General features: G+C 39.5%; 2 protein-coding genes across 4 annotated transcripts; both read right to left on the reverse strand.

The window, feature by feature from the left end:
• Nucleotides 1-1,240: 1,240 nt before the first annotated feature.
• Nucleotides 1,241-24,072, reverse strand: LOC110730972 (serine/threonine-protein phosphatase 6 regulatory ankyrin repeat subunit B-like). Of its 3 annotated transcripts, XM_021910822.1 has the most exons (10): nt 22,994-24,072; nt 22,255-22,805; nt 10,434-11,061; nt 9,690-10,162; nt 9,503-9,592; nt 4,412-4,865; nt 3,776-4,245; nt 2,957-3,581; nt 2,433-2,808; nt 1,241-2,053 (listed from the first exon to the last, which is right to left on the reverse strand). In XM_021910822.1, exons 1-9 carry the CDS (start codon nt 23,490-23,492, stop codon nt 2,567-2,569), a joined length of 4,032 nt encoding a protein of 1,343 aa, XP_021766514.1. In that variant the 5' UTR covers nt 23,493-24,072; the 3' UTR covers nt 1,241-2,053; nt 2,433-2,566. The 3 variants fall into 3 exon arrangements, with proteins under 3 accessions (XP_021766514.1, XP_021766516.1, XP_021766515.1); XM_021910824.1 differs by lacking the exon at nt 22,994-24,072 and having other exon boundaries at nt 22,255-22,961; XM_021910823.1 differs by lacking the exon at nt 1,241-2,053 and having other exon boundaries at nt 2,610-2,792.
• LOC110731039 (ankyrin repeat-containing protein NPR4-like) lies at nt 1,418-2,062 on the reverse strand. Its single transcript, XM_021910890.1, has one exon. It carries the CDS (start codon nt 2,060-2,062, stop codon nt 1,418-1,420), a length of 645 nt encoding a protein of 214 aa, XP_021766582.1.
• Nucleotides 24,073-27,587: the final 3,515 nt, after the last annotated feature.

The raw sequence follows: 27,587 nt of genomic DNA on the forward strand, positions 1-27,587 counted from the left end.
AATCAATTTTTTTTTTTATTTTTTGTTGTGTTATATTAAAATTTGAGAATTTGGGGTGTTATAATCCATTTTTTGTAAAATTTGTGATGTTATTTCAAAAAAATCCTAAAAAACTTAGAAAAAAACCCACCACCCAATAGCCACCCCCCAAGTAAGCCACCGCCGCAAAACCCCAACCTTTTCCCTAGCCCCAGCAAAAACCGGTCGGCCGCCACCCTAAACCCCCGAAAACGGCCGGCCGGAACCCCCCTTTTACCAAAGCCACCCCAGAATTCACTCCTGACTTACATTCTACCCCCGAAACCACCATAAACCACCACAACCGCCACCCTTAAAACCATCACAGTCATCGAAAACCCTTGTCTAACCGTCGGAAACCCCCAAAACCTCCATCCCAGCACCGAAAAACACCACCCAACCTCCCTAACCACCTCAAAAGACGCTACCTTACCTCCCTAACCACCCCGAAATCTCTCTTTAACACCCTAAAAACACCGAAACCCTCGAAGATCCTCGGTTTCCCTGGTGGACAGGTGACGGCCGACCGTTTTCAGAGGTTAAGGAGGAAGGCCGGCCGGTTTTGGTGGTGGATGGAGTAAAGGCTAGGATTTAATTTCACAGTGGCTGGAGTTTTTTCTTTTTTTTTAATTTTTTTTTTTTGCTTTTTGTTTTTTGTATTTTTTTTAAAATGAAATGCACCAATTATGATTTGACACGTGGCATACTACCTACTAAAACTCGGTCACCAACAGGTCAAGGTTCATTAAAAGAAGAATATTTATGTTTTAAATACTAATTAATAGTCAAAGTTTAATGTATATTGGCTTAAAAAAAAGTTTAATTTATATTAGATTATTATAATTCGTGCAATAATCGTGCATTTGCACAGGATGAAACTAGTACTCCCTCCGTTTTTAAATACTTGCTCCACTTTCTTTTTCCGGCCGTTTTTAAATACTTGTTTCATTTCCTATTTTGGAAAGCTTTTACAATATTTAATTCATTTCTCATACTTAGTGGACCTAACATAATACTCTCTCTTCTCATATTCTTCCACTACTTTTGTTTTTTTTTTTTTATAATTTTTATTTTCTCAACTTCCCTCACTACCTCCATATTTTATTACTTTCTCTGATTTCTCCTAAAACTCCGCGCATGGAGAAATGGAGCAAGTATTTAAAAACGGAGAGAGTATAAAATAAAATAAAACACAACACACAAGACATTATGATACGGAGGGAGTATTAAAATAGAAATATCAAATACATGGACTATTGGAGCAAGCTCTTACGTGCACGAAGTTAAATATAATGAGTACATTGTTAATTATGTTACCACTACACAAAGTCCAAATCATTTGCAAAACCTAGTAATAAAACAACATATATATGTAGGCTAATTAAGATGTATTGATCAGTCAATCGTTTTGTTCGGTTGTTTGAGAATTTGTATGATGAGTAGTCCTTTTTGTATTAGGTAGAAAATGAGTAGCATGCTCACAATGGGACTTGACGCTCTTTTTAAACTTGTTCATGCTACTATTAACATATCCCCCATATTTGGCAACAACCTTGATTGACATTTTGAATGTGAGAAGGAAAGTAAGGAAGCCAAGAACACAAACGGAGATGCCCAACCATAAACTCTTTTCGACAGTAACCACAAACACACCGGTTGTGAATGTGAGCACGGTGAGATAGAAGGACAAACGAAGCAGGATTATAGAGATATCTAATACCTTGAGGGATCCGTGAATTTTGCCAATTCCCATCACCCAAAGGAGTAAGAACAGACAAAGCATTGAGCTGCACATTGCTACCGTGTTTGCCACTGAGAATATTATGAATGTTGGCTTTTGCAATAGGATAGGGAATCCGTCATCACCAAATCCACCTGGTACCTGAAATGCGACTGCAAAGGTTATGGTTGCCAACAAAGCTGCAACCACAGATAGAGCATTCGCCGACTCTTTCATTTCTGTCTTCCGGATACCATATGAGCTTCTAGCTAAGTAAACTGCCTTCGGTACTTTCTTTTTAATTAGCTCTATAATCTGTTGCATTTAATCAAAAATAAAAACATCTATAAGCTAAGCAACAACTTCATTATTCTTTACATGAATAACTAACTTAATTAACTAGAATTTGAAATCTTAGTGTTATACTAATTATAGTACGTATAATGCATATAAATTCAAACGAAATCTTAGTATTAAGTCCGTATAATGCATATAAACTCTTCACTTGAAGCTCCTCAACTTATTAGAACTATGATTTCAAATTCCACTAAATAAGACCTTATTAGATTTAATTTATTGGAATTCATTGGGTTTTTTTTTTTTTTTTTTTTTTTTTCTATATTGTACCTAACTAATTGAAAGAATGAATCGAACTTGATTGAATTATGTTGCACATAATAGATCCAGAATGTACCTCGTATGGGACGTCATGCAATGCGAGTAAATCTGGAATTGTTTGACCCTCTTTATTCACCAATCCAAGCTCTCTTTGTTCATCATCTTCTAGACACTTGTCAGTTAACACAATTGCAGCAATAGAATTCTTATTTATAATAGCATAATGGAGGGGTGTGTTTCCGTCAATATCTTGAACAAATCTCTGTGCATCTGCTTCAGGGATTTCAAATAACTGTTTCCCTGTTTTCTTAAAATTTCCATCCAAACTCTCATCAACATCTTCACCTGTAAATCGCAAGAGGTGCAAAAATGTCCGACCATTGGGGTCTTGGAGGTATGCTGATTGTGGACGATACTTGAGTATAGCTCGTGCAACCTGAACACGACCCAATCTTGATATACATATATGTTACAAGTAAGAACAAAAATCAATAACCTACCTAGCTACGTAGATAATTAATGAATACAATAAAACATTAAACTGAGCAATACAAAATGCTAATTGATCGAAGTTGAAAAGAAGAGGCCTAAGAGACATACCTATAGGAAGACCATTTTTGGCAAAAGAATGAAGTGCAGTGTCACCAAGGTTGCTAACACGAATATTAGCCTCGGTGTCACAATCGAATAAAGCCTCAGCAGCTTTCAAGTTGCCACTTTGTAAAGCCTCATGAATCGGGAAACAGCCCTTGTAATTTTTCATAGCCCATGGGGCGACATAAAAAGCTTTCTTGCTCTCATCGAGTAGAAAATTTTGGGATGCTTTTATTAGTAATTTCACTATTGATAGCCCACTCTTCCACTTAACAGCAAGATGAAGCGGCGTGTCTCCTTTATTTTCCGATTGCATGCTTAAAATTGGGTATCTTTCCAGAGCAATTTCAATGAATATAAATTTCTCTACTCGCTTGTTTTCTTTGCCATGTCGGAGGGCTATGTGTATTATATTGCTTCCGCCTGGTGTTTGACTACAAAAGTATGCTTCAGGAAGATTTGGTGGCCTACTTTCAGTATCATTTACGACTGTAACATCATCAACTATCATAGAATCAAATATTTTTATGTTTCCTTCTATTGCTGCTCGATAAAGCTCGTCATCCATCGCTTTGTCAATCAAATTTGTCTCTTTAACATAGCTTCTGCTAACCATTGATTGCAGCTCCTTCTGTTAAAGTATTCAAAAAGGGAAATGAGATGCATTTAGTTACCCAAACTCACCCTTTTTATTTTAGTGACAACAGAGGAAATAGGAAATAGGAAATTCACTCTTGAAAAATATATAAATGGACACAACCAAGCCAATTTTCAAACAATTATGAAGCAAAAATTAAAGGATTAGAGAGCAGAAGGGGTACACACCATGGCAAGTATATGCGCTTGTGAAGAGACTAGTTCAAAAACCAAGTGACCATCATTGTTGACAATAATCAGTTCTCGTCTGTTCTCCGATTGGAGACATTTTTCCATGAGAAATTTTGATTTGGTAAAATCACCTTCAATGATGGCTAGATGCAACGGTGTGTTTCCATCTTCATTTTGTGCAATTCGAAGCTCATCAACACCGGGACGTTTGAAAAATTCGTTCCACACCGGCAGTATATCTTTTACTTGATCAACAAGATCTACAACCAAAGCCCTTAAATGGTGCAAAACTGTTCTACCTTTATTATCTGGAATCTCAACTGAACGAGGGCATTGTTGGATAAGAAGCATAGCCATTCCAAGCCGACCATATTGCAGTGCTCTTAATACCGGAGTGAAGCCCTCAGAATCTTGAATATAGACAAGCGATTGCATCTGTTTTGTCAAATTCTCTAGGTAATTTTTTGCTGCAGTGTTATATAGCATAGCAAAATAAGTACAAACTGTAGTGGAAGATAAATGTTATAGATAGGACCAATTCAACCAAAAGCTTAAGCTGATGGTTGAGGCCCAGGAATATGTTTTATACTCTATCAATAAAGAATCCCGAATAGAATTAAAATAAAAACTGACCTGTTTCAGTGGCATATTTGACCATGACATGAAAAACAGTCTCACCATGGTCATTCACATCCTTAATGTCTTTATCAATTAGAAAATCTGAAAATATAACTTTGTAGCTACACACGCGTGCAGCTTCATGAAGGTATGTATTTCCTTTGGAATTTCTCACCGTCCATGGCGCAGGGTAATTTTTACTTTTAAAAGATGGAGACGTCTTCCAACGATGGAGACAAAGTTGTAAGAAAGTTAAGGTCGATGGTTCATCTGTTTGAAGGCTAACAGCAAGATGCAAAGGCGTGTCTCCTTTGTAGTCATTCCCGTAGATAAGCCTAAAATACATATCATCATTGAGTAGAAACTCGATGAGGGGTAATTGATGATGCCGGAGGGCTAAGTGAAGGACATTACTTCCGTCATTTGATTGAGATAACAATACTGAAGAACCACTTTCACGCTCAATATAATCCACTATTGAATGAAGAATGCTTCAACTTTTCTGTTTTACTTTGTCCGAGTCTTAAGGGTTAGTTAGTGTTTTGAATAAATCAGTAGCAAGTTGTTATTTCTTCCACTTTTCTAGCTTAAGTTGTTTTCATGTAAGCCTATATAAAGGCACAAATATTGATCAATTGATGTAGCAATATTAAGAGCATATTATCAGATTTTCCTTTTGCTTTCTTAATTTAATTTACTCTGTTTTAATTCCCTCTATTTTATCAACAAATTCTGGTATCAGAGCCAGACTGTTTTCCTCAACCAAGCTCCAAAAAAAAAAAAAAATCAAAAAAAAAAAAATCGGCTCTAATCCCTCTCTTCTCTCACGTAACCTCACCACTCAATCAAACAAGCTTCTACTATGTCTAACAACGGCCTAAACCCTTCTGCACAACCTCTCATTCCAATCTTCAAAGGCGAAAAATATCACCTTTGGAGTATCAAAATGCAAACCATGTTCAAGTCTCAAGAATTATGGGACATTGTTGAAGGAGGTTACACCGAAGCATCAGGAGAACCTGATCAACGATTGCGTGACAATCGTAAAAAGGATGCCAAAGCCCTATTTCTTATCCAATCTGCAGTGGATGATGACATATTCCCTCGCATATCGTCTGCCAAGACAGCCAAAGAAGCGTGGGAGATCATACGACACGAGTACTTTGGCGATAAGAAGGTAATCTCTGTTAAATTGCAAGCATTACGTTCTGAATTTGATGGTTTGCAGAAGACCAAGAAGGAGTCTATGCAACAATACCTATCGAAGGTATCAGGTATTGTTAATCAGATGAAATCATATGGTGAGCTTTTGAGCAACGAGAGAGTTGTAAGCAAAGTGTTGCGCAGCCTGGATCCTGAGTTCAATGGGGTCGTTATTGCAATTGAGGAATCGAAAGATCTCTCAACTTACACATTCGACGAATTAATGTGTTCCTTGCTAGCTCATGAATCCAGGTTCAAGAAAGACAAGGAGAAAGGTGAAGAAAAGGCTCTACAAGTGAGAGGTGAGCCTTTCGTAAAGGGAAAAGGTGAAGCATCAAATAACAGAGGAGGCAGAGGTGGTTTTCGAGGAGCCTTTCGCGGTAGAGGTCGCGGTCGAAGGCACAATGGAGGATTCAATCAACACTCCAGAAGCAATATTCAGTGCAATTACTGCAAGAAAAATGGTCACACTGAGACCAACTGTTGGAGCAAGCAACGAGGAGAATCGAAGGCAAATTTCTCCGAGGCACCACAAGAGGAAAGCAATCTGTTTTTGGCCCATTCAAAGCTTGAACCGATGGAGCATGGAATCTGGTTCGTGGACAGTGGATGCTCTAATCATATGTCAGGAGAAAGGAAATGGTTCAAGTCAATCGATAACACAAAGCAGTCAGTTGTGCGACTCGGCAATGACAAGCAAGTTAAGGTGGAAGGTAGAGGCATAGTGGCAATTCCAACTTGTAATGGCGGGACGAAACTCATCCATGATGTTCAGTATGTACCTTCTCTTACTCACAACTTATTGAGTGTTGGTCAATTAATTAAGGGTGGATATTCTGTAATTTTTGAAAATGGCCATTGTGATATTCATGACCAAAATCGCAAAATTATGAGCATTAAAATGACCCCAAACAAAATGTTTCCCTTAAATATTTCACATAGTGAAACCAGTAATGCCCTCATTGCAAAGGGAAATAGTGAATCAAGTTTGTGGCACTTGAGATACGGTCATCTGAATATTAATGGCTTACGGTTGTTAGGCAAGAAACAAATGGTTCTTGGCTTGCCTACAATCGAGCCTATTGAGTTTTGTGAAGGATGTGTGTTTGGCAAACAAAGCAGGCCAGCCTTTCCAAGTGGGGAATCATGGAGAGCCTCAACTTGTTTAGAGCTAGTTCATGCGGATTTATGTGGACCAATGTCAATTGATTCACTAGGTGGGAGTCGCTATTTCCTACTGTTTGTTGATGATTTTAGCCGCATGAATTGGGTCTATTTCCTGAAGAAAAAAATCTGAAGCATTCGAGCACTTCAAGAAGTTCAAGGCATTTGTGGAGAAACAAAGTGATTGTCACATTAAAACCCTTCGCACTGATCGTGGAGGAGAGTTTGTTTCAGAAGAATTTAATCAATTTTGTGAAGAAAATGGCATTCACAGAGAGCTCACTGCCCCTTATACGCCCCAGCAAAATGGCGTTGCCGAGAGGAAGAATCGCACAATTGTTGAAATGGGAAGAAGTATGCTAAACGCAAGAAACGTTCCAAAGGAATTTTGGGCTGAAGCCGTGGCTACTGCAGTCTATATTCTCAATATTTCTCCTACCAAAGCAGTCTATGATCAAACACCATATGAGGCATGGAAAGGTCGCAAGCCCAAGGTGAGTCACTTACGCATTTTTGGTTGTATAGCTTATGCTCTAGTCAATTCTCGTTCAAAACTTGATGAGAAATCACAAAAATATATCTTTGTTGGCTATAGCACCCAATCTAAGGCATATAAGCTATATAATCCTGTAAGTGGCAAAGTAATTATAAGCAGGAATGTCAAGTTTAATGAAGAGGCTAGTTGGGAAGATGCGAAAGATAGTGCTCAATCACCTAATTCTCTCTTGACTAATGAAGAAGAAGAGACTGCACATGAAATGCCTCAACCAAATAACAATGAGGTTCACAAACCTCCTATATCACCAACCAGAAGTGCGTCCTCAACACCAAGCAGTGAGAGAAGCAGCTCATCAGATCAGTCCAGCTCATCATCAGACACACCACCACGAAAAATGAAGTCTTTAAGCGAAGTATATGAATCATGTTCGTTTGCCTTGTATGTGTCTGAACCAACCTGTTATGAAGAAGCAGTGGAGAATGAGCAATGGGAGGAGGCAATGCTAGAAGAACTTACTGCAATTGAGCGCAATCACACATGGGAATTGGTTGATCCTCCTTACGGTAAAACTCCAATTGGACTCAAATGGGTTTACAAGGTGAAACATAATGCTGATGGTAGTGTTCAAAAATATAAGGCAAGGCTTGTTGCCAAAGGATATGCACAAAATCCGGGTATTGATTACGACGAAACATTCTCTCCTGTTGCACGCTTTGAAACAGTGAGAATGCTTTTGTCTTTAGCTGCCAAATTAAAACTTCCACTTTACCAGTTTGATGTCAAATCTGCGTTCTTGAATGGCAACTTGGAGGAGGAAGTTTTTGTGTCCCAACCTGAAGGTTTTGTGGTAAATGGGAAGGAGCATAAGGTGTACAAGCTGAAGAAAGCACTTTATGGCCTAAAACAAGCTCCAAGAGCTTGGTACAAGCGAATTGACTCATATTTTCTGCAAAATGGCTTTGTGCGTAGTGATAATGAACCAACCTTGTATGTGAAAGGGAGTAAGTTGTCTGATTTCCTGATTGTGTGCGTGTATGTGGATGATATAATCTATTTGGGATCATCACAAAATCTGATTGAAGAATTCAGGTCCTCAATGACAAAAGAGTTCGAGATGACGGACTTGGGGAAGCTAAAATATTTTCTTGGACTCGAGGTGAATCAAGCTGAAGATGGAGTGTTTATCTCGCAAAGGAAATATGCAAAGGACCTGCTGCATAGGTTCCATATGTACAATGCTAAGCCTGCTGCAACTCCTATGAATACGAGTGAGAAACTAAGGCATGATGATGGTACTGAAGCTGCGGATTCGAGTTATTATAGAAGCTTGGTAGGCGGATGAATTATCTAACTCACACTCGTCCTGACATCATGTACTCTGTAAGTGCTCTTTCTCGTTATATGCATGCTCCCACTATGCAACATCTTGGAGCTGCTAAGAGGGTGCTACGGTACATTAGAGGTACACTTGAGTATGGCATTTGGTATGCGCAAAATGCAGATTGCAAGCTGTTTGGGTTCAGTGACAGTGATTGGGCAGGCTGTGTTGATGATAGAAGAAGCACCTCAGGTCATACCTTCATCTTGGGGTCAGGAGCAATATCATGGAGCTCGAAGAAGCAGGATATAGTGGCACTCTCGTCGTCTGAAGCCGAGTATGTGGCTGTTACATCTGCAGCTTGTCAAATGGTTTGGTTGCGAAGACTGTTGAGTGAGGTTGGTTGTGAACAAAAACAAGCTACTGAGATTTTCTGTGATAACAAGGCAACAATTGCCATGACTAAGAACCCAGCGTATCATAGTCGAACCAAGCACATAGACATACGCTTTCACTACATCAGAAGTTTAGCTGCAAAGAAGGAAGTCGAGCTGAAATTTTGTGCAACAAACAATCAGACTGCAGACATACTCACGAAGGCTCTTTCTTTTGATAAGCACACTTACTTTAGGCAGAAGATGGGTGTGTGTAGCTTTGAAGCAAGGGGGTGTATTGAATGAAGAATGCTTCAACTTTTCTGTTTTACTTTGTCCGAGTCTTAAGGGTTAGTTAGTGTTTTGAATAAATCAGTAGCAAGTTGTTATTTCTTCCACTTTTCTAGCTTAAGTTGTTTTCATGTAAGCCTATATAAAGGCACAAATATTGATCAATTGATGTAGCAATATTAAGAGCATATTATCAGATTTTCCTTTTGCTTTCTTAATTTAATTTACTCTGTTTTAATTCCCTCTATTTTACCAACATCCACATCTCCTTTTGTTGCTGCCTCATAAAGATGGTCATCCATTGTGGTTAGCAGATGTCGAGTATCTGCTTGTTGTATTAGTTCCTTCTGCGAACAGAACAGAATAGAAAAGATGAAAAGCATTATTAGTAGTTGTAGAAAGAAATTTAGAAGTAAGCAATCGATAAAGTCGTACGATACATACAAGGTTTGGAGGAATGCCTGATCCACATGTAATCAAGTCTTTGAATGACTCCCCCTGGTTGTTGTTGAGGTCCATTAAGTGTTTTGTGTATGATCTATCGCCCACATCAAAATGAGTGAACAAAGAATCAGCAACCTTAAAGTTCTGATGCAAGACGGCAAGATGTAAAGGCGTGTTACCATCTTCATCTTTCGATAATACTAACAGTATAGATTCAGGATACTGTGTGCGATTACTTTCCCAATGTTGTAACAAGTTTTCCAACTCGTCCACCTTAGTTGAGGGTGAAGTACAAAGATGGTGCAACACATTTCTACCTTTGTAATCCATCATGTTTATTGATTTAGGACACCATTCACTAAATTTCCTAACTAGTATGCTCCGACCATAGTGTGCCGCTCTTATGACAGGGGTTAAGCCTTCTAAGTCACGTTTGTATGCAGCAGTTTTCGAATCCGGATTAAATATGTAGCCTACAAGTGAAGCATCACAAGTTATATTTTTTTCCTCGTACATGTATGTACCCTCTAGAGTTTTGTCATAACTTCTGAGGATCTTAACCCCTCAAAAAGTAAGTGAAAGAATAATGTGATCACTAAAAAGTAAGGTTATGTTTGTAATTTTTATACGTAAATCATGTCAAAAGGAGAGAAACGACTAATTAAAAACATCCCGAAAAGAGAAGTGGAACAACAATTAAAAAAACGGAGGAAGTATGTAATTAAAGAAGAGATGGAAACTGACCAGTATCCAATTGCGGCTCTGCGTATCTAGCAATTAAGTGATAAGCGGTCTCGCCATGATCATTAACGTCCAAAAGTGCTTCTACTGCTTCCGTTCTATACCTGCTGTTCAAGTGTTTAATATTTGCATGAAAGACACCCAAATTTTGGTTGCGTGCAGATTCATGAATCGGCATATGACCTCTCGAATATTTCATCCTCCATGGAGGAATTTGATGATCAGCTAGCCACTCATCATCCTCTTTCATGCCGTTCCATGTTCGGAAAGATATTGTCCACAATGAGTCTGCTTCAAGAAATGTAGTCCTAGCAGCAATGTGTAGTGGTGTGTCACCATTACAATCTCTTTGGTACATCAATTTCGGACATCTTTTAATCGCTTCCTTGAAAAACCTTCGGTAACTTCCTAAATTGCCGGCCGTAAAATTGTAAGCGGATTGAAGATGTAGGGGTATGTGAAGTATATTCTTTCCATCCACATCTTGACGAGAAAAAAAATCATCGTCGTCATCATCATCATCATCATCATTTGCTTGTTGTATAAACACACCCACATCTAAGTTTTTAGCTGTATTGTATAGTTGCTCATTCATTATTATTCCCCTAGTAGCTTCTTCCAACAGGTTCTTCTACAAATCATGTTTAATCACACTTGTTAGTTGTTACCGCAACTAAATATTATTGAGAAAGGGTTATATATATAACTTGCACTCATATTTAACAAAAGGAAATCATTTACTTCATTTTTAAATTCATGAAGGGTAGTTAGGACATTGGGATTAATCAACTAGTACTAGGATTTTTCAAACATAGGAAATACAAAGTAGGGCCGTTGAAACAATTTAAAAATCCGAAATAGAAAATCAAAATATCCAATCTAAAAGCACTAGTGACTGAAGTGAAAAATAGGTTTAAGGTCACTCGTTTTTTATTGTTACTTTGTGCCTTTAATTTTCTTTGTGGCCGGTCCCCTTTGTATAACCCATGATGGGTATTATATAAAATCCTATTTTTTGTAACCTAGCATATCCATTGTATTCAAGAATTCTTCAATGTCAATAAAATAAACTTCCCCTCTCCTGTATCTGTGGACAATATCTAATTTTGCTCTTCCCACTGTGAAGACTAAGAGCCCGTCTGTTTTGGGGTAAAGGGGTAAAACTGTAAAAGCTAGGATGGTAATAAATTTAGGTGTTCTGGGCCCGCCTGGATTGGATAGACTTTTTCAAGCCTATGACTATTCCTCAAAAAAATAAAAAAAATAAAAAAAATAAAATAAAATAAAAGATAATACATTATCCAACCCCACACTAAAGGTGATCAATGGGTGGGCCGGGCCGGGCCAAGCTTTGGGCCGGAAAACGTGTGCCCAAATCCGCCTAAACTAGCTGTGTCATACGGGCTTTTCAGGCCAATTTTCGGCCGGGCCAAAAAAACAACTTAAAATGCAAAAAGTCCATTTCTCAAACCCGTCCAAACTTTTTTAAAAATCGAGCCGGGCCAGAAAATTCTACCCAAATTCCACCCAAAATCAGGTCGGGCTCAGTGTGATCAGCTCTACCCCACACCTCTTACCCAGTTTATTTTTCATCCAACAAGGCAACCCTTTTCTACCTCCTTTCTCTCATTTTTTTTCTGCCAATAAATACCGACACTCATCTATGGCCCATGACTTTGTCTTTTGCTTCTTAATTTTTTTTTTAAAAAAAAGTCGCAATCTTTAGACAATTTTCAAGGGTGAGACTCAACTTTGAATATTAAAATACAAAATGAGTTGTTTTTTACCTCCAATGGTGATACCATATCCACTTCTCAATTTAGCAACTCATATGAAGTCTTAATTCTCAATGGTGAGACTCTCTAGAATATACAATTGTCACTTTCAATTTATGACCCATCAATAATTATAAGATTAAAAAAAATTTAAAAAAAAAAGTAAAACTTAAATAAATTACAAAAAATATAATAAAATATTGACAAGGGCCCACATTTTTGTCAAATGAGACTCAAAATTGAGTATCTAAATTTAGCAACTTTCTTTTTGAGTTGCTAAGTTTAGATACCGACTTATTGGTATACATTGTAAAAAATACTCTCTCTTTTCTAAAAATATCCACTTAAGTCTCACCATTGGAAATGGTCTTTTTTCAAACTCCATTAAAATCTACTCTTGTAAAAAGTTTCCTCCTAAATTAGTCCCCTAATAATGATTCCACCCATAAAATCAACCTCCTTAAATTTTCACCAAATTCTGACAAGGCCTAAGGAGTAAGGAAGTAATGAGTGAGGAAACAAGACTAAGGAGATGATAAGGTGTTTTCAATAATTGAGGGATTTTTAATGCGCAATAGTTAGGCATACGGTCGATCAATGAGGGCCCAAGCCAACCCAATGAACAACAAAAGTACCAATTGGGAGTTATGGAGTTATTGTGGGTGTTATTTAATGTGTTTGCACAAAATCACTCTAAACCTACATGGGGTACTTCATTATTAGGATATAGCCTTATGTTCTCACTTTAGTTCAACCAATTTCTGTTCAGTTTAATCGACTTCAATTCACTTTAGATTACTTCAGTTCAGATCAGCTGATTGCAGCTCAATCCTAATTACAATTCATTGCTGTTGATTTTAGTTGAATTATATTTAGTTCAATTCAGTCCAAAATAGTACATACTAATTACTCCTTTAAGATGCATGCACTAAAATTATGGTAGGGAAGGGTAGGATTTAGGTAGGATCAAGAGTTTATTGACATCTCTACTAATAACACTCAGTGCTTGCATAGATGCATATTATGAGCAAGGACAAGGAGTAATTGACTTATGTAAGTATATTATATTACTTGGAACATATTTTTTTAAAATATACGAAGTAGCTTTTATTATACGGCTATTTTATCAAATGCCCCTAAGTAATTTTTTTATTCACCATATACCCATAACAATTTTCAAATTCACGATATACACTTGAGTTTCACATAATTATCACCAAATACCCTTATTGACTAACGGCAGTTAACTCCGTTAGTCATTAAGGCTAACTACGCCACGTGGCGGCTTATGATTGGTTGCTTATTAAATAAGTAAATTAATTATATAATAAAAAAAATTTAAATTTTTTTTTAAAAAAAACTAATCCACCACAGCCCACAACCACCGCCACTGCCACCACCAGCCTACCCCCACGCCGCCACCACCAACCTGAAGCCCCACGACGGCGACCTTGCCCAGCTGCCCCGCACCGGCGACACAACCCAACCACCTTTCTCCCTCAAAAATCCACCATCTTCTCCCTCGAAAATCCCTCCCCTCTCCACCACCGGCGTCCAAACCTCCCTCTTTGTACAGGCGAACCTAAACCGCGTCTTCCCCTTCCATCTCCACCCCCTAAACCACCTCACTGAAGCCCCCAAAAAATAACCCCCCCAAAATCGAAACCCTAGATTTGATTTTTTAGGGTTTCGATTTTGGGGTTTTAGGGTTTCAGGGGTGGTATTTTTTGGCTAAGGTGACCGACGGCGACGTGAAGGATGAAATCTAGCTGCCGGTGACGGGTTTCGGGGAATGTTGGTTGCGAATTTGGGGTTTTGGAATCAGGGGTTGCGAATTTGGGAGTTTGGAATTGGGGGTTTCGGGGTGGTTGGTTGCCGGAGAAGGGGTTTTGGGTTAGGGAGGGGAAATGGAGGGAGAGGGGGCTGGGGGTAGGGGTTGGGGTGTCGAGGGTGGTGGGGCTGGCCTCGCCGGCGACCGGCGCCGCTTTCGGCTGGGAGCTGGCGGCCGCGGCCGGCGCCGTCTGACAGGGGCTGGTGGTGGGGAGGGGTGGGTCTTGGGGGTGGTGGGGGTATTTTTTTAATTTTTTTTAAGTTTTTTTTTTATATTTTAAAAGTATTTTTAATAATTAATTTATTTATATTACAACAACCAACTGCCACGTGGTGTATTAGTCATTAATGACTAACGGTGTTCACCGCCGTTAGTCATTAAGGGCATTTGGTGAATTTTTTTTAAACTCATGAGTATTTGGTGAATTTGAAAGTTTTGATGGGTATTTGGTGAATAAAAAAATTACTCAGGGGCATTTCATGAAATTTCCGTTTATTATATTTACAATTATATCCTCTGTGATTGGACATATTTAGAGTAACAGTTATTACTCTGTGAAAAATAAAGTGAAACAGGTTAACTGCAAAACAAAAAGGATGTTATGTTATTTTTTTTACTCGCTCGGTTGTATGAAAATAATGTGTATTGAGTGTTTTCTTTTGTTTAAACTGATGAAGAGAATAGTATAATAAATAACTATTAAATATATAAGAAAAAATATAGTAATGTGAAGTCTTGTGTGATTCGTGTTGATGAGTAGATTGTTACAATTTATACAAATATGTAACTGAAGATTGTATAAACGATATAAAACATGCATGGAAAAGCATATGAATAGTAACTGACCGAATTTTTGTGGTGTGGAAGGAATATAATTTATGTGTCAATTAACCCGATGTAATGGTCGGGTAAAAAAAAAAAAATTGTTTATGAATCAATTATAGTCTCGTAGACAATAACTAAAAGTACTTACAAGCAGGGGCGGACCCACCTTTAGTCATAGTGGGTCCGGTGACACAGTATTTTTTTAAAAAAATAAAATATCAAAGAGACCCCTTATTATAGGTGAAACGCTAAACATCGCCCGCAATTTACCATATAAAGCCCACAAATATGATATGGTTTGACCATTATGCCCTTTTTCTAAAATTGAAATAATCTCGGTGTAAAAAATGTGGAGCCGTACTGGCTCGCCGGGGGAGACCGGAGGGCAGGCCGGAGATGCGGGGGACGCCGGAGGTACGTCGTCGTCGACGGAAAACAAGGTAAGTCACCGTTAAAATTCACGGTTTACCGTCGGAGTGGCTCCGGCGCCTAGGGTGAACGCCCAAACCGTAGCCTGGACGTCCAAGCCAGACGCCTGAACCACCAGAGTGGCGTCCAGCCCAGACGCCCAGACCACCAGACTGGCGTCCTGGGCAGGCGCCACTCCACTGGGTGAGGCGGCCCTGCCAGGCGCCATTCCAGTGGCTGTGGCAGCCCTGGCAGACGCCACCCTTATAAATTAATTTATTTTTTTTTTCTTTTTTGATTTTGTTGTTGTTTTTTATTTAATTTTTTTAAAAAAAAAAATCGAAAATGATTTTTTAAAAAAATTCGAAATGGGTTTTTTTTAAATTAAATTTGAAAATTCGAAATAGGTTTTTTTAAAATTAAATTTGAAAATTCGAAATGGTATATTTTTAAATTTAGTTTGAAAATTCGAATTGGGTTTTTATAAAAATTAAGTTTGATTATATATAATTATGCTTTTTTTTGTGTTAATTCTGTGTAAATATAGAAATTAAATGTATTATCCGTTAAATGTATTTATTGTAATATATAATTGATGCAGGAATATGGTGGAGACGGAAATGATTACAGTGGGATATTTGGACATGATGGTCCATTCGAAGAAGCTCAACAGGCGATTGATTGGGCAAAACAGGTTGCAATTGCAGCTGGATTTTGCTTGGTAGTAGTAACTCATAAATCTCAACGGGATGGTAGAATGGATCGCATTTTGAGATGTGACCGTTATCGCAAAAGAGAAGAAAGAGATTTTCGTACAGCCACTCGGTTTGATACAAAGCGGAAAGGTTGTGGGTGTGAGTTCAGAGTAAAGGTTCGACAACTACGGAGTCGTGACGGTTGGGAAGTGCTTGGTTACTCTAAATGGGGGTATCACAACCATGAGATGATAGTATATGAAGAGGGTCATCGACAACTGAGCGGCTTAAGTCCTGCTGCGAAACTAGTTGTGAAAGAAATGAGTGATGCTCAAGTGAAGCCTGCTAAAATATTAGCATCTGTGTTAGAGAAATTTCCAGAAGACCATCCAAACCAAAGACACATCTACAACGTCAGACAGCAACTCAGGTTTGAACGGTCGGAGGGAAGGAACCCTATACATCAGCTGCTACACCAGGCACAATCACGTGGTTACCTGTTCTGGTTTGATTCTGATGAAGATACAGCGGAGGTGACTCATCTTTTCCTTGTGCATCCTGATTGTGCTGATATGATCAAGTCTTGGCCATTTGTGATTTTGATCGACTCAACGTACAAGACAAACAAGTACAAGTTCCCACTGGTTGAGATGGTTGGGATGGCTCCAACGAACCAGAACTTTCTGATTGGTCATGCAATCATCAGGGATGAGACAGCTCCAAGTTATTATTGGGTGTTGGAGAAGCTGAGAAACTACATCGGGCCTAATGTTCATCCAGCAGCCATCGTCAGCGACTGTGAGGGAGGTCTCTTTGCCCCCATAGCAGAGCTGTTTCCCGAATCGAACCACTTATTGTGCACATGGCACATCAACAACTGCGTGAAAGTGAAAGTGAAAGCCTACAACCTTTTCAAGAAGAATTTGGAAATGGCAGAGAGATTGGTGAATGGTAAGTGGCGGAAGATCCTACAGGCTACCACAGAGGAAGCGTATGAGCGAGCATTGGCTAATTTCAGGGATTCGTACCAGTGGTGTCCGGCACTGGTGGACTATGTGATGCATCAATGGGTCCCTCACAGGGAAAAGTTTGTCAAATATTGGACAAACCAGGTACTTCATTTTGGGAACACTACAACATGTAGAGTTGAGAGCGCTCATAGAGCTACCAAGGACTGGATTGATTCATCGACCGCTGCTTTGGATACACTGTTCGCTAGACTGAACAAGTCAATTGAAACTCAGAAGAACGACATCAGGAACTCTCTAGAGGACTCCAGACGACGACATGGTACGATGTATAGCCATTTTATATTTAAGATTCTCCATGGTCGTGTGTCGCACTACTGCTTGGGGTTGATTCTCACTGAGCTGAACAGGGTGAGGGACTTGGCTGACGAAGTGTATGCTCGGTGTGGGTGTACTATTTCAGTAACTCATGGATTACCTTGCGCATGCACCATTCACCGCGTTATTACAGAAGAAAGGGCGTCGTTACATGTTGATCAGGTCCATTCATTCTGGAGGACGCTTGTTATTGGTGAGCATGCAGACAATCAAACGGCCGACCGTGAACAGGAGGAGTTGGAGCAGTTCCGTTCGATGTACGACCGAGTGTCCTCCAGCCATCCTTCTATTATTCGTGACGCTACTCATGTACTTCATGACATGTTCCACCCGTCTAACTTAGATTATGAGGAACCCGAAGGAGTTGACCGTCCTCGAGGTCGACAACTGCGGAACAGGAGTGCGTTTTTATTGCACATAGTTTTAAAGTGTTACTCCTGCCTTCTTAACTGTCTATAATTATATGGTGAATAGGAAGAAACGATGTTGATCAGTTTCCGTACAAGGAAAGGATACCTGCGATCATCATGTCGTACTTGGAAGGGTGGAATGATGTAATCGGAGATGGTAACTGCGGATTCCGGGTCGTGGCTGATGTTTTTCAAATGGGCGAAGACAACTACGGTTTGGTGCGTGAGTTGATGTACAGCGAAATTGCCTCTAACCGAAATGTTTATCGTCATGTGTACCAGGATGACTTGGATGGCGCTCTGCGGCGTATCCGGTGGGGAGGTGGACCTTGCGGCGAAAATCATTATTTTGACGCGCCCCTAGATCTGTTTGCCGTTGCAAACATTTACAAATGCGCAGTCATGCATTTCGGCCTGGGAGTGCATAGTCAAGCTTATTATCCTTGTACCACGGTTCTCCCTTGGCGGTCGCGTGAGACTGTCACCACACCGGTCAGAGAGCTAGCTATTGCGTTTCTTGGGTCGTCATACAGACATTTCATCCGACTTGACATGTCAACCGATTTTCCAGTGCCACCGATTATACCTAGGTGGTACAACATTCGCACAGCGAGCGTAGAGGGTTGGGATGCGCTATATCATGACCGGATCCACGAATGGAACACCCTAGCTGCATTTTAGTTTTTCATTTTTACATTCTTTATTTGTAATCTTATTTGTACGTTGCTCTTTTAATGAGAACATTAATATTTTATATTGTATTGCTTACTGCATTCTATATGTTGCATGGGTAAGTTGCGCGGATCCACGAACGGTTATATCAAAATTTAAAAACAGCACTGATAATATGTTTAAGTTGGAAGCTAAAAGAACAATCTAAAATGTTACAATTTTACAACATAATGTCCAACATAATGCTCTATAAATAAAATACAATAACCATCAGTATTCCCTCCTCGACGACGACTCCCACTGCGCAAGGGTCTGTTCCAGACTATCAACAACAGCTCTCCCTGTTGCACTCATGCTGTCCTTCTCAAGAGAGAGTTTCTGTACGTCCTGCATTATCTTTCCCATCCACTGCATACAACAAAAAACAGAAGATGAAATACAATAACAACATATAAATCTTAATTAAAAGACAACGATAAATATAATAAAAGACATACCGCTTCCGTGGCAGTAGGCGGTGGCACATAATCATCATCGCTGGGGTCGAGATCTGCGATCAACCTCGGGTGCGAATACCGGTTGAACCATTCCATGTAGTAATGGTCACACATGAGAGTAACCCCAGAGGGCGGCCGCTGCAACTCCGCAGTCCATAAGCGGGCCACCATCGGAAACTGGTCCCACGTCCCGGTCATGATATCCGGCCATTTCACGACGTAGTCCCTCGACGATGCAGGTCGGACCGCCTTCATCGGGCATGCCGGGGGAGGAGGGACAACTTGGACAAATCCAAGCTGGCGAAGACAACGCTGGGGCATGTACGCCTCGACGATCTCACGATACTGAATGAGTCCCGTGTACAGGGTCCTGGGTACCCTAACACTAGGGTTCGGGCCGAAAGGCATCCAGTTCACCTGTACAATAACAACATATAAAATTTAATAACATGAATATAATATGTGCAAATAATAAAATGTAGACTCTATAAATAAACGTTACCTCTAAGGGGGACAGCCTGTCCAGCAATAACCGTATCGATCGGAGGCGGTCAATGGACTTCTTCTCCGAGCGCGGACTCCACGCACAAGCACGCGGCATCCCCTCATCAATAGGAACTGGGTCACGATGTGGTCGCAATGCAGGAAAGTACTCGTATATCTAGGTCTGCAATAGAGTCAGACACCCAGTGATACCTGCCGCGTCAGCCCGACTCGCAAATCCTAGTTGGCGATACAAATACGCCAACGTAGCCGATCCCCAGGAAAACTGACCTACACTGTCGGGGTCACACGCCTCTACTATGTCGCGTGGCCTGAGCTTGTTTCCGCCGCTCTTATCCGGAAACAAGGTACATCCGAGGAGTAGAAAAACATAAGCACTCAGCTGTGCGTCGGGCGTCCTACGTGCACTGGGGTACAAACACCGCTGCAACACGGATGCGATCTTCACACCTCCGTGTTCCCAAACACCTAGGGCCTCGGTGTACAGTGCAGCCCTGTCCACCGCCAACAACTCCGCCAGCGAATTTGCCTGATCCGCATCAGCCACAGCACAAAGTCGTTTACCCTCAACACGAATCCTCAGAATGGCCTCGACGTCATGTAACATGATCGTCATCTCACCGAACGGAAGGTGGAAAGAGTTTGTATCCGGCTGCCATCGCTCAATGAAAGCCGTGATCAGCGTACTGTCAATCTTATCGTGCATGGTGGCAGGAACGTGATTCACCCCAGTGCCCTCCAATCGCTCGAACATCTCGCTCTCCGCCGGCCAGGCCTCAGCCCATGTACGCAAAAAGCTACAAGTCTTTTCCCGGGTATGACATTTCAACAACCCCGTAACTGAAGGCCTCTCCTGGTCCTCCCAAATACGGGCAGCTATGTGTCCTAGAAAGCTAGGAATCACACTCCCGTGAACAGGCCCACCGGGCACCTCACTCCTAACAACCCAAGAATCATTACCGGCCCTCGACCGTTTCCTGCTTGCCCCAGATACAGTGGACGCAGATGATGTGCCAGATCTACTAACAAACCTACCACCCCTACCCTTACGCACCTCCACCATATGCGTCTCGTACATGTCATCAACCCTCTGACTGAATGGACCGTAATCATCATACGGTCCACTGCCATCGTCCACATCCTCATCCTCATCTGCGCCCTCCTCCTGCTCCTCCTCCTGGTCACCCTCCTCAGCATCATCATCGTCATCGTCATCCTCATCCCGACGGTGGATCCGTTCTCTACGAGCTGAGGCCGAAATACCACGGGATCTGACATGTCTATGCCCCGACCTCTCCACTGAATAAATTCTACTAAGAAGCTCTATATTCTTCCCCGCACCATGACGACCCAGTGAATTCTACACAAAATTTTAAAATATATAAACATACAAAAATTTATACGATAAATAATCATCATCGCAAATCAAATAAACTAAAAACATACAAATAATTGTAAACAAAATATAAACTTAGAAAAAATACAACGAAATTGAAAAAATTTATAAAAATAAACAACAAAATATAAAAACAATTCAAAAATATATTACACAAAAAAAAAAATTAAAAACAATTTTTTTTTTTTTAAAAAAAAAGGGGGGGGCGCCCTGGCTGGACGCCCAGCCAGCGGTGGTGGCGCCAGCTGCAGACGCCGCCACCAGTTGGCTGGCGCCTGGGCTGGACGCCACAGCTACGGCTGCGGCGCCTTGAATAAACGCCACAACCGTGGCTATGGCGTCCAGCCCAGGCGCCAGCCAACTGGTGGCGGCGTCTGCAGCTGGCGCCACCACCGCTGGCTGGGCGTCCAGCCAGGGCGCCCCACCGCCGTCACGGCGGTTTTTCCCTTTTTTTTTAACAAAATGTACCTTTCCTCCTTGGGACATCCTTTCCTCCGCCGCCGCCGCCAATTCCTTGCCTTGCCGCCTCGACATTGCCGTTATTTGAAATTTTTTTTTTTAGAGAGGTTGAAAGAAGATGAGAAATGAGAGTGTGAGTGTTTTTTTTTAAGGTCAAGGGCAATTTTGGCAAACCAAGTGAATTTTGTGGGCTTTATGTAGTAATTTGTGGGCGATGTTTAACAAATCCCTATTATAGATAGGGGGTCTCGTTGATGCTGCTAGTGGTAACAACAAACAATATCAAAGAGACCCCTTATTATAGATAGGGGGTCTGTTTGATGCTGCTAGTGGTAACAACAAACAATGTCAAAGAGACCCCTTATTAAGATAGAAGATCTCTTTGATGCTGCTATTGCTACAAAAGACTTTGTGTGTTTTTTTTATATATTAAAGAGACCTGTTATTTATATAAAAGGTCTCTTTGATGCTGCTATTGCATTTCACAATTTTTTTGCGTTACTTTCTTTTTCATTAAAGAGACCAGTTATATTTAATAACTGGTCTTTTAAGTTATTTATCTCACTTTTTTTTGTATAATTTTTTAATAATTTTTTCCCCCTTTTTATATCTTATATTTGTACAACCAATTTTAATATTTCCCCATAAAGCTTATCAATTAACTAAAAAATCATAAAGTTAATTCAATATAATAATTTTATTGTACCATTGGTTTATAACATGTTATTTGTAGTATTTTCGACTTGTAAAATTGAATTTTTAAGTACTGTATTTGGTTGTGATATGAATTTTTGTGTCCTATTTTTGGATTGAAATCAATTTTATATATGTATATATACATATATATGTATGTATATATACATATATATATATATATTATATATATAAGTTTTGGATTGAAATTAATTATGAACAAAACATGGAAAAAAAAAATTGTACTTTCACAAATGATCAATAATTGATGGTGACACACTATCTCGGAAATCCTGGATCCGCCACTGCTTACAAGGACTTGAGGAATTCCAGGCTTGGATGTAATAAAATCATGAACAGTACTCCCTTGTAAATTCTTAACGCTGATGAGCAACTCCTTCCTTGCACTTGAGTGTGCCGCAGCATGCCGTTCAAGGATCAAGGAAGCGAGATCGAAATCTTTATTCAATATAGCCCAATGTAATGGGGTATTCCCATCTTGATCTCGAGAGCATGTTAGGATATCATCAACTGGTTGTAGTTGTAGTATCTTTTTGCAAACATACATTGTATTATCCTTACTGTCTTGTGCTTTGTTAGTCATCCTCAGGCTCAAGTGGTCCAAAAAACTCTTTCCTTTCGAGTCTCGACATTCCATTGAAAGTGGGTGTTTAAGGAACAACCCATAAAGGAACAAGACCCGGCCATATTGGGCTGCCCTCATCAGAGGGTTAAATCCCTCGGAATCAAGTTCAAATATGCAAAAAAAATTCGCTTCAACTAATTTAAATACAAGTGCTTGCTTATTGGAAATTTCACTGCTGCCTTCGTTGATCACTTCTTTGTTGGTTAGGAAATCATCGTCTGTAAACATAACTGTTGAGTGTGAGTATGAGTATGAGAGCCTGAGAGCCCCTGTTTCATCGTCATTTCAAGCCCAAGGGCCTCTCACATAAGGTATTATTCCCAGGTCTCAACCAAAAGCTTAAGCTGATGTTTGAGGCCCGAGAATATACTCAATCAAATGACTTTAAAAAAAATGGAGCAATTACCTGGACAACACCGAACATAAAGATGCAGAGGAGTCTCCTTGTGCAGATTGGTCTTCATGACCAGGATCTCCGGGTGGTCTTTAATTACATATGAAAACAACTCTTGGGCTATAGCCATGTTACGGTATCGAAATGCGACATGGAACGGGGTGTCACCATCGTGATTCACCTCCAACAAATGCGACACAGGAGTGGTACTACTGCTATTATTCTGAAGCAGGGAAATGAGGAGTTGCACAGTCTCCTCAGTTCCGAAAGCAGCAGCCTCGTGAAGAGGGGTGTTGTCCAAATTGTTCTTCTGTCGGAGAAGAACAGGGAATAAGCTAACCGCTTTCTTGACAACCTCCAACTGCCCGTGTCGAGCTGCGATGTGGACAATGCTGTTGCCAGCATCAGGTGTTTTGAACCACAACATTTCGTTCTCATATATGGCAACAAAGTCTTCATTCATATCGCCTTTCACTGCTGCTTTGAATAAGGTGTATTGAACATCTCCCATTGATTTGCCAAATTCCAGTGTCGATTTTTGGGTATTAAGTTTGTCCACACTATTAGGATCGGAGGTGAGTTTGCAACTCAGAAATAAGGTGAGTTTCGGCCTCTTGTCAAAAATGACAATGGAAGGCTTGCCTCATAGACTCTTGTCATGGGACCCTTCTATGGACCCTCGTGTTGCAGGTGGGATCCTCTAAAGTTCAAGGGCCGTTGTATATACTATCTCCGTAAACGGTTATAAAGCAGACGCTTTCTATTATGTGCAATAAATGTTTTTTTTCCTCTTTTAGTAAGTTTTTCTATAAAAAATTACCAAACTGCCCTTACTTAAACAACTTACTCCCTTAATCATTTCACTAACCATACTCTATTATAACCCTAACTTAACTCATCTAATCTTCAAAAAAAACAAAAACAAAAAAACAAAAACCAAATCTCCATTCATGTTGTTCATCAAATTTCTCACTCCTCCTTCATCATCAAATTTCTCACTCCTCCTTCATCATCATATTCGATCCCTTCGTTTATTTTAAATTTTATTCACTTTTGAATTTTTTTGCCTCTTTAAAATTTTACTCCCTTTCACCCCAAATATCATGGTTAAGATAATATTATAAAAAATACTTCTTCAGTTTTTAAAAAGTTGTAATAAATAATTTTTGATATGGAGTACTCTGTATTTCAAAAAAAAATTCCTCTGTTGTTTATTAGATGTTACAGTTTTTTAATTGCAGACTCTTATATAATTTAAGGGTATAAAAGAGATAGGGAGAAAAAATTAAATGCAATCCATGCAATTGGAGAGAGATAAAAAGAAGAATATACTAGTACAGTGTAACATCTACTTCATATGTGCTTAAATAAACGGAGGAAGTGTATTGTTGTTAGCTTTAGGTACTTTTGGCTTTTTCTTTGCTTTATTTATGTATAATTCCTTGCTTGTAATGGATGGTTTGAACTTTGAACTCTTTGAAGATTTCTACTAGTATCGTCTTTCCCTTTAATAAGGGGAAAAAAAGCACTGTGTGAGGGGACCAAAGGTATTCTCGATAATTGAAACTATTTTTAAAGGGTAACAGATGTTCATCAATCTTTTTTTTTTTTTTTTGATGTTCATCAATCTAAACTACAGTAATTCCTTCGTTTCATAATACTGACTACACTTTTTTCTTTTGGTATGTTTCATTACTCGCTACACTCCATATTTTTTTTAGTCTAGTTAGTTTTTGAGTGTGAAGTTAACATTTTACCCTTACTAAGAGAATAAATACCTCACATGAGACTCAATATATCACTTAATTACTTACCCTTATATCCATTTAATCATCCCACTCAAATTGCTCCTAGGCGCCCGTTCCGACTACAAGTGTAGCCATTATTGTGAAACGGAAATAAAAGTTATGTTAAATTGTGGACCCGAAATCTAGTAGGGCTGACTTTTAATGCTTATATCTCTCAAACTACAACTGATTTTGAGATAATTCAAGTTGGAGGTGATAGCTTGGTTCAAGATCTTTCCAACGATAGGTCATATGTCCAATTCCGATAAGAAACGAGAAAGTTATGACCGTTTTACAAAAACCTGACGAAGCTGGAAATTTGCAACGAGGCTGCGAGCTATAGCTCTATGCGAGTGAGCTACAGCTCGGCCCTATGAGGACTTGCGGCAGGCATGAGCTAGTTGCCGAGCTATAGCTCGGTAGTTAGGTTATTCTAGGATAATTGATGGAATATTTCCTAAAATTATATCTTTTCTATGACGGCTATTTGAATATACTTGGGGAACAATCTTAGGGTTTTATTAGGGTTTCCTTGTGTTATAAAATGACCCTTTAGTTGATCAATTAGATCATACCTTATTGAGCCATTAGATTTAAGACTCCTTGTATTATTCTCTCGTTCTTTCTCCATTATATTGAAGAAGCTCTCGAATCCCCCACCTGTGGACGTAGGTCTATTTTGACCGAACCACGTAAATCCTTGTGTTCTTTGTTTATCTTCTTTATTGTTTTTTATCTCGTTCTTAATTTCATTGACTTGTTCCGCATTAATCATACACAATTACACCCTAATTTCCTAACAAGTGGTATCAGAGCCAAGGTTTTAAGGTCTTAAGGTTTAGGTGTTTATAGGTTAGTTTGATTAAATTATGCCAATGAAATTTGATATTGAGAAGTTCGATAGGCAAGTGAACTTTGTCCTATGGCAATTGAAGATGAAAGCCATCTTGGTTCAAAGTGGTTGTCACAAGGCTCTTGAAGGTGTATCCAACAAGCCTTCGGGCATGACGGTGGATACGTGGGAGGAGATCGATTTGAAGGCTCTTTCGGCAATTCAATTATGTCTCTCTGATGATGTTTTGAGAGAGGTTGCCAAGGAGACAACTTCTGCGGGTTTGTGATTGAAGTTGGAGTCACTTTATATGACAAAGAGCGTGACCAACCGTCTACTACTCAAATCTAGACTTCATGACCTTCGTCTAGAAGAAGGTAAACCGCTTAAGTCTTATTTAGATGAATTCTTCTCTATTATTATGGATTTGCAAAACATCGATGTTGAGATCGATGATGAGGATATGGCTATTAGGTTGTTGTGTTCTTTACCGCCTACATATAAGCATTTTTGAGATACTTTATTGTATGGTAGAGATGATTTGAGTTTGGAGGATGTTAAGGATGCCTTAACTCAAAGAGATTTAATTGACAATAAATTGGTTAATAAATCTGATAATCCGGCTCAAAATAATGCTTTAGTTGCTCATGGTGGTAATAAGAATTTTGGTAAAGGAAAAGTTTGTAACTATTGTCATGTGAAGGGTCATATCAAAACCGAGTGTTGGAAATTAAAGAAGAAGAATGAGGAGAAGTCCAATGAGGACAAATCCGCAAATATGGCCAACAACGATGATGATTATGATTATGCACTTTAGGGTTACGAGCTTTGGGGTTGCGGTTTCTACGATCTCTTCATGATAAGTTCCCCTTTGAGATCTCTTGGTAAAACGAGAAACCGTGTGGATTTTCGGTATGGAGTCTATGATAGATTGCTTTTGATTTTCGTTTGCAATAAAGTACCAATCTTGGTTAGGCATTAGATTTTGTTCTAGTTATGCTATTTCTTATCTCAATTTTGGTACTTTTGTGATTTACTAAGTACAATTGCAATTTAGAAATTCTTGATGTAATATTTATTTTTCTAGAATTGCTTAAGTTTTTTTTTTAGTTTGATTTTTGAGATGAAGAAGTGTTTGAAGAGAGTTTTGTCAATTTTTATAAGCATGCTTGGCGTCGGGACATTATACTCTCAATCTAGGCCATGTGATGGTTTTGTGTACGGAATTTTGTGTTCGGAGACGCACCGGTTCACAAGTTATGGAAGATGTCCGTTTGGTGATAGCCTAATGTGAGTAGGCTTATGGATTTTTGTTTAAGGTGGAGGCTTTATGTTTTATTATGAGCATTACTTCTTGGTTTTTGGTTCAAGGTGGAGTTACCTTGTTTTTTGGTCGATTTCAAGTCAAGGTGGAGATTGTTAAATTGTGACTCGAAATCTAGTAGGGCTGACTTTGAACGCTTATATCTCTCAAAATACAACTGATTTTGAGATGATTAAAGTTGTAGGTGATAGCTTGGATCAAGAGCTTTACAACGATAGGTTATATGCCCAATTCCGATAAGAAACGAGAAAGTTATGACCGTTTTACAAAAACCTGACGAAACTGGAAATTTGCAACGAGGCTGCGAGCTATAGCTCTATGCGACTGAGCTATAGCTCGGCCCTATGAGGACTTGCGGCAGGCATGAGCTAGTTTCCGAGCTATAGCTCGGTAGTTAGGTTATTCTAGGATAATTGATGGAATATTTCCTAAAATTATATCTTTTCTATGACGGCTATTTGAATATATTTGGGGAACAATCTTAGGGTTTTATTAGGGTTTCCTTGTGTTATAAAAGGACCCTTTAGTTGATCAATTAGATCATACCTTATTGAGCCATTAGATTTAAGACTCCTTGTATTATTCTCTCGTTCTTTCTCCATTATATTGAAGAAGCTCTCGAATCCCCCACCCGTGGATGTAGGTCTATTTTGACCGAACCAC

This window comes from Chenopodium quinoa, unplaced genomic scaffold (genome assembly GCF_001683475.1).
Source record: "Chenopodium quinoa cultivar QQ74 unplaced genomic scaffold, ASM168347v1, whole genome shotgun sequence".
Classification (NCBI taxonomy): domain Eukaryota; kingdom Viridiplantae; phylum Streptophyta; class Magnoliopsida; order Caryophyllales; family Amaranthaceae; genus Chenopodium; species Chenopodium quinoa.

Bases quoted from the DNA above. Each gene is read 5' to 3' on its own strand.
- LOC110731039 (XM_021910890.1), bottom strand. From the start codon at position 2,062: ATGCAACAGATTATAGAGCTAATTAAAAAGAAAGTACCGAAGGCAGTT.
- LOC110730972 (XM_021910822.1), bottom strand. From the start codon at position 23,492: ATGGGAGATGTTCAATACACCTTATTCAAAGCAGCAGTGAAAGGCGAT. The intron at 4,866-9,502 runs GTTGGTAAAATA...TCAATAGTGGAT, and splicing joins CAACAAAAGGAGATGTGGAT to TATATTGAGCGTGAAAGTGG. The intron at 2,809-2,956 runs GTATGTCTCTTA...ATGTATATCAAG, and splicing joins CAAAAATGGTCTTCCTATAG to ATTGGGTCGTGTTCAGGTTG.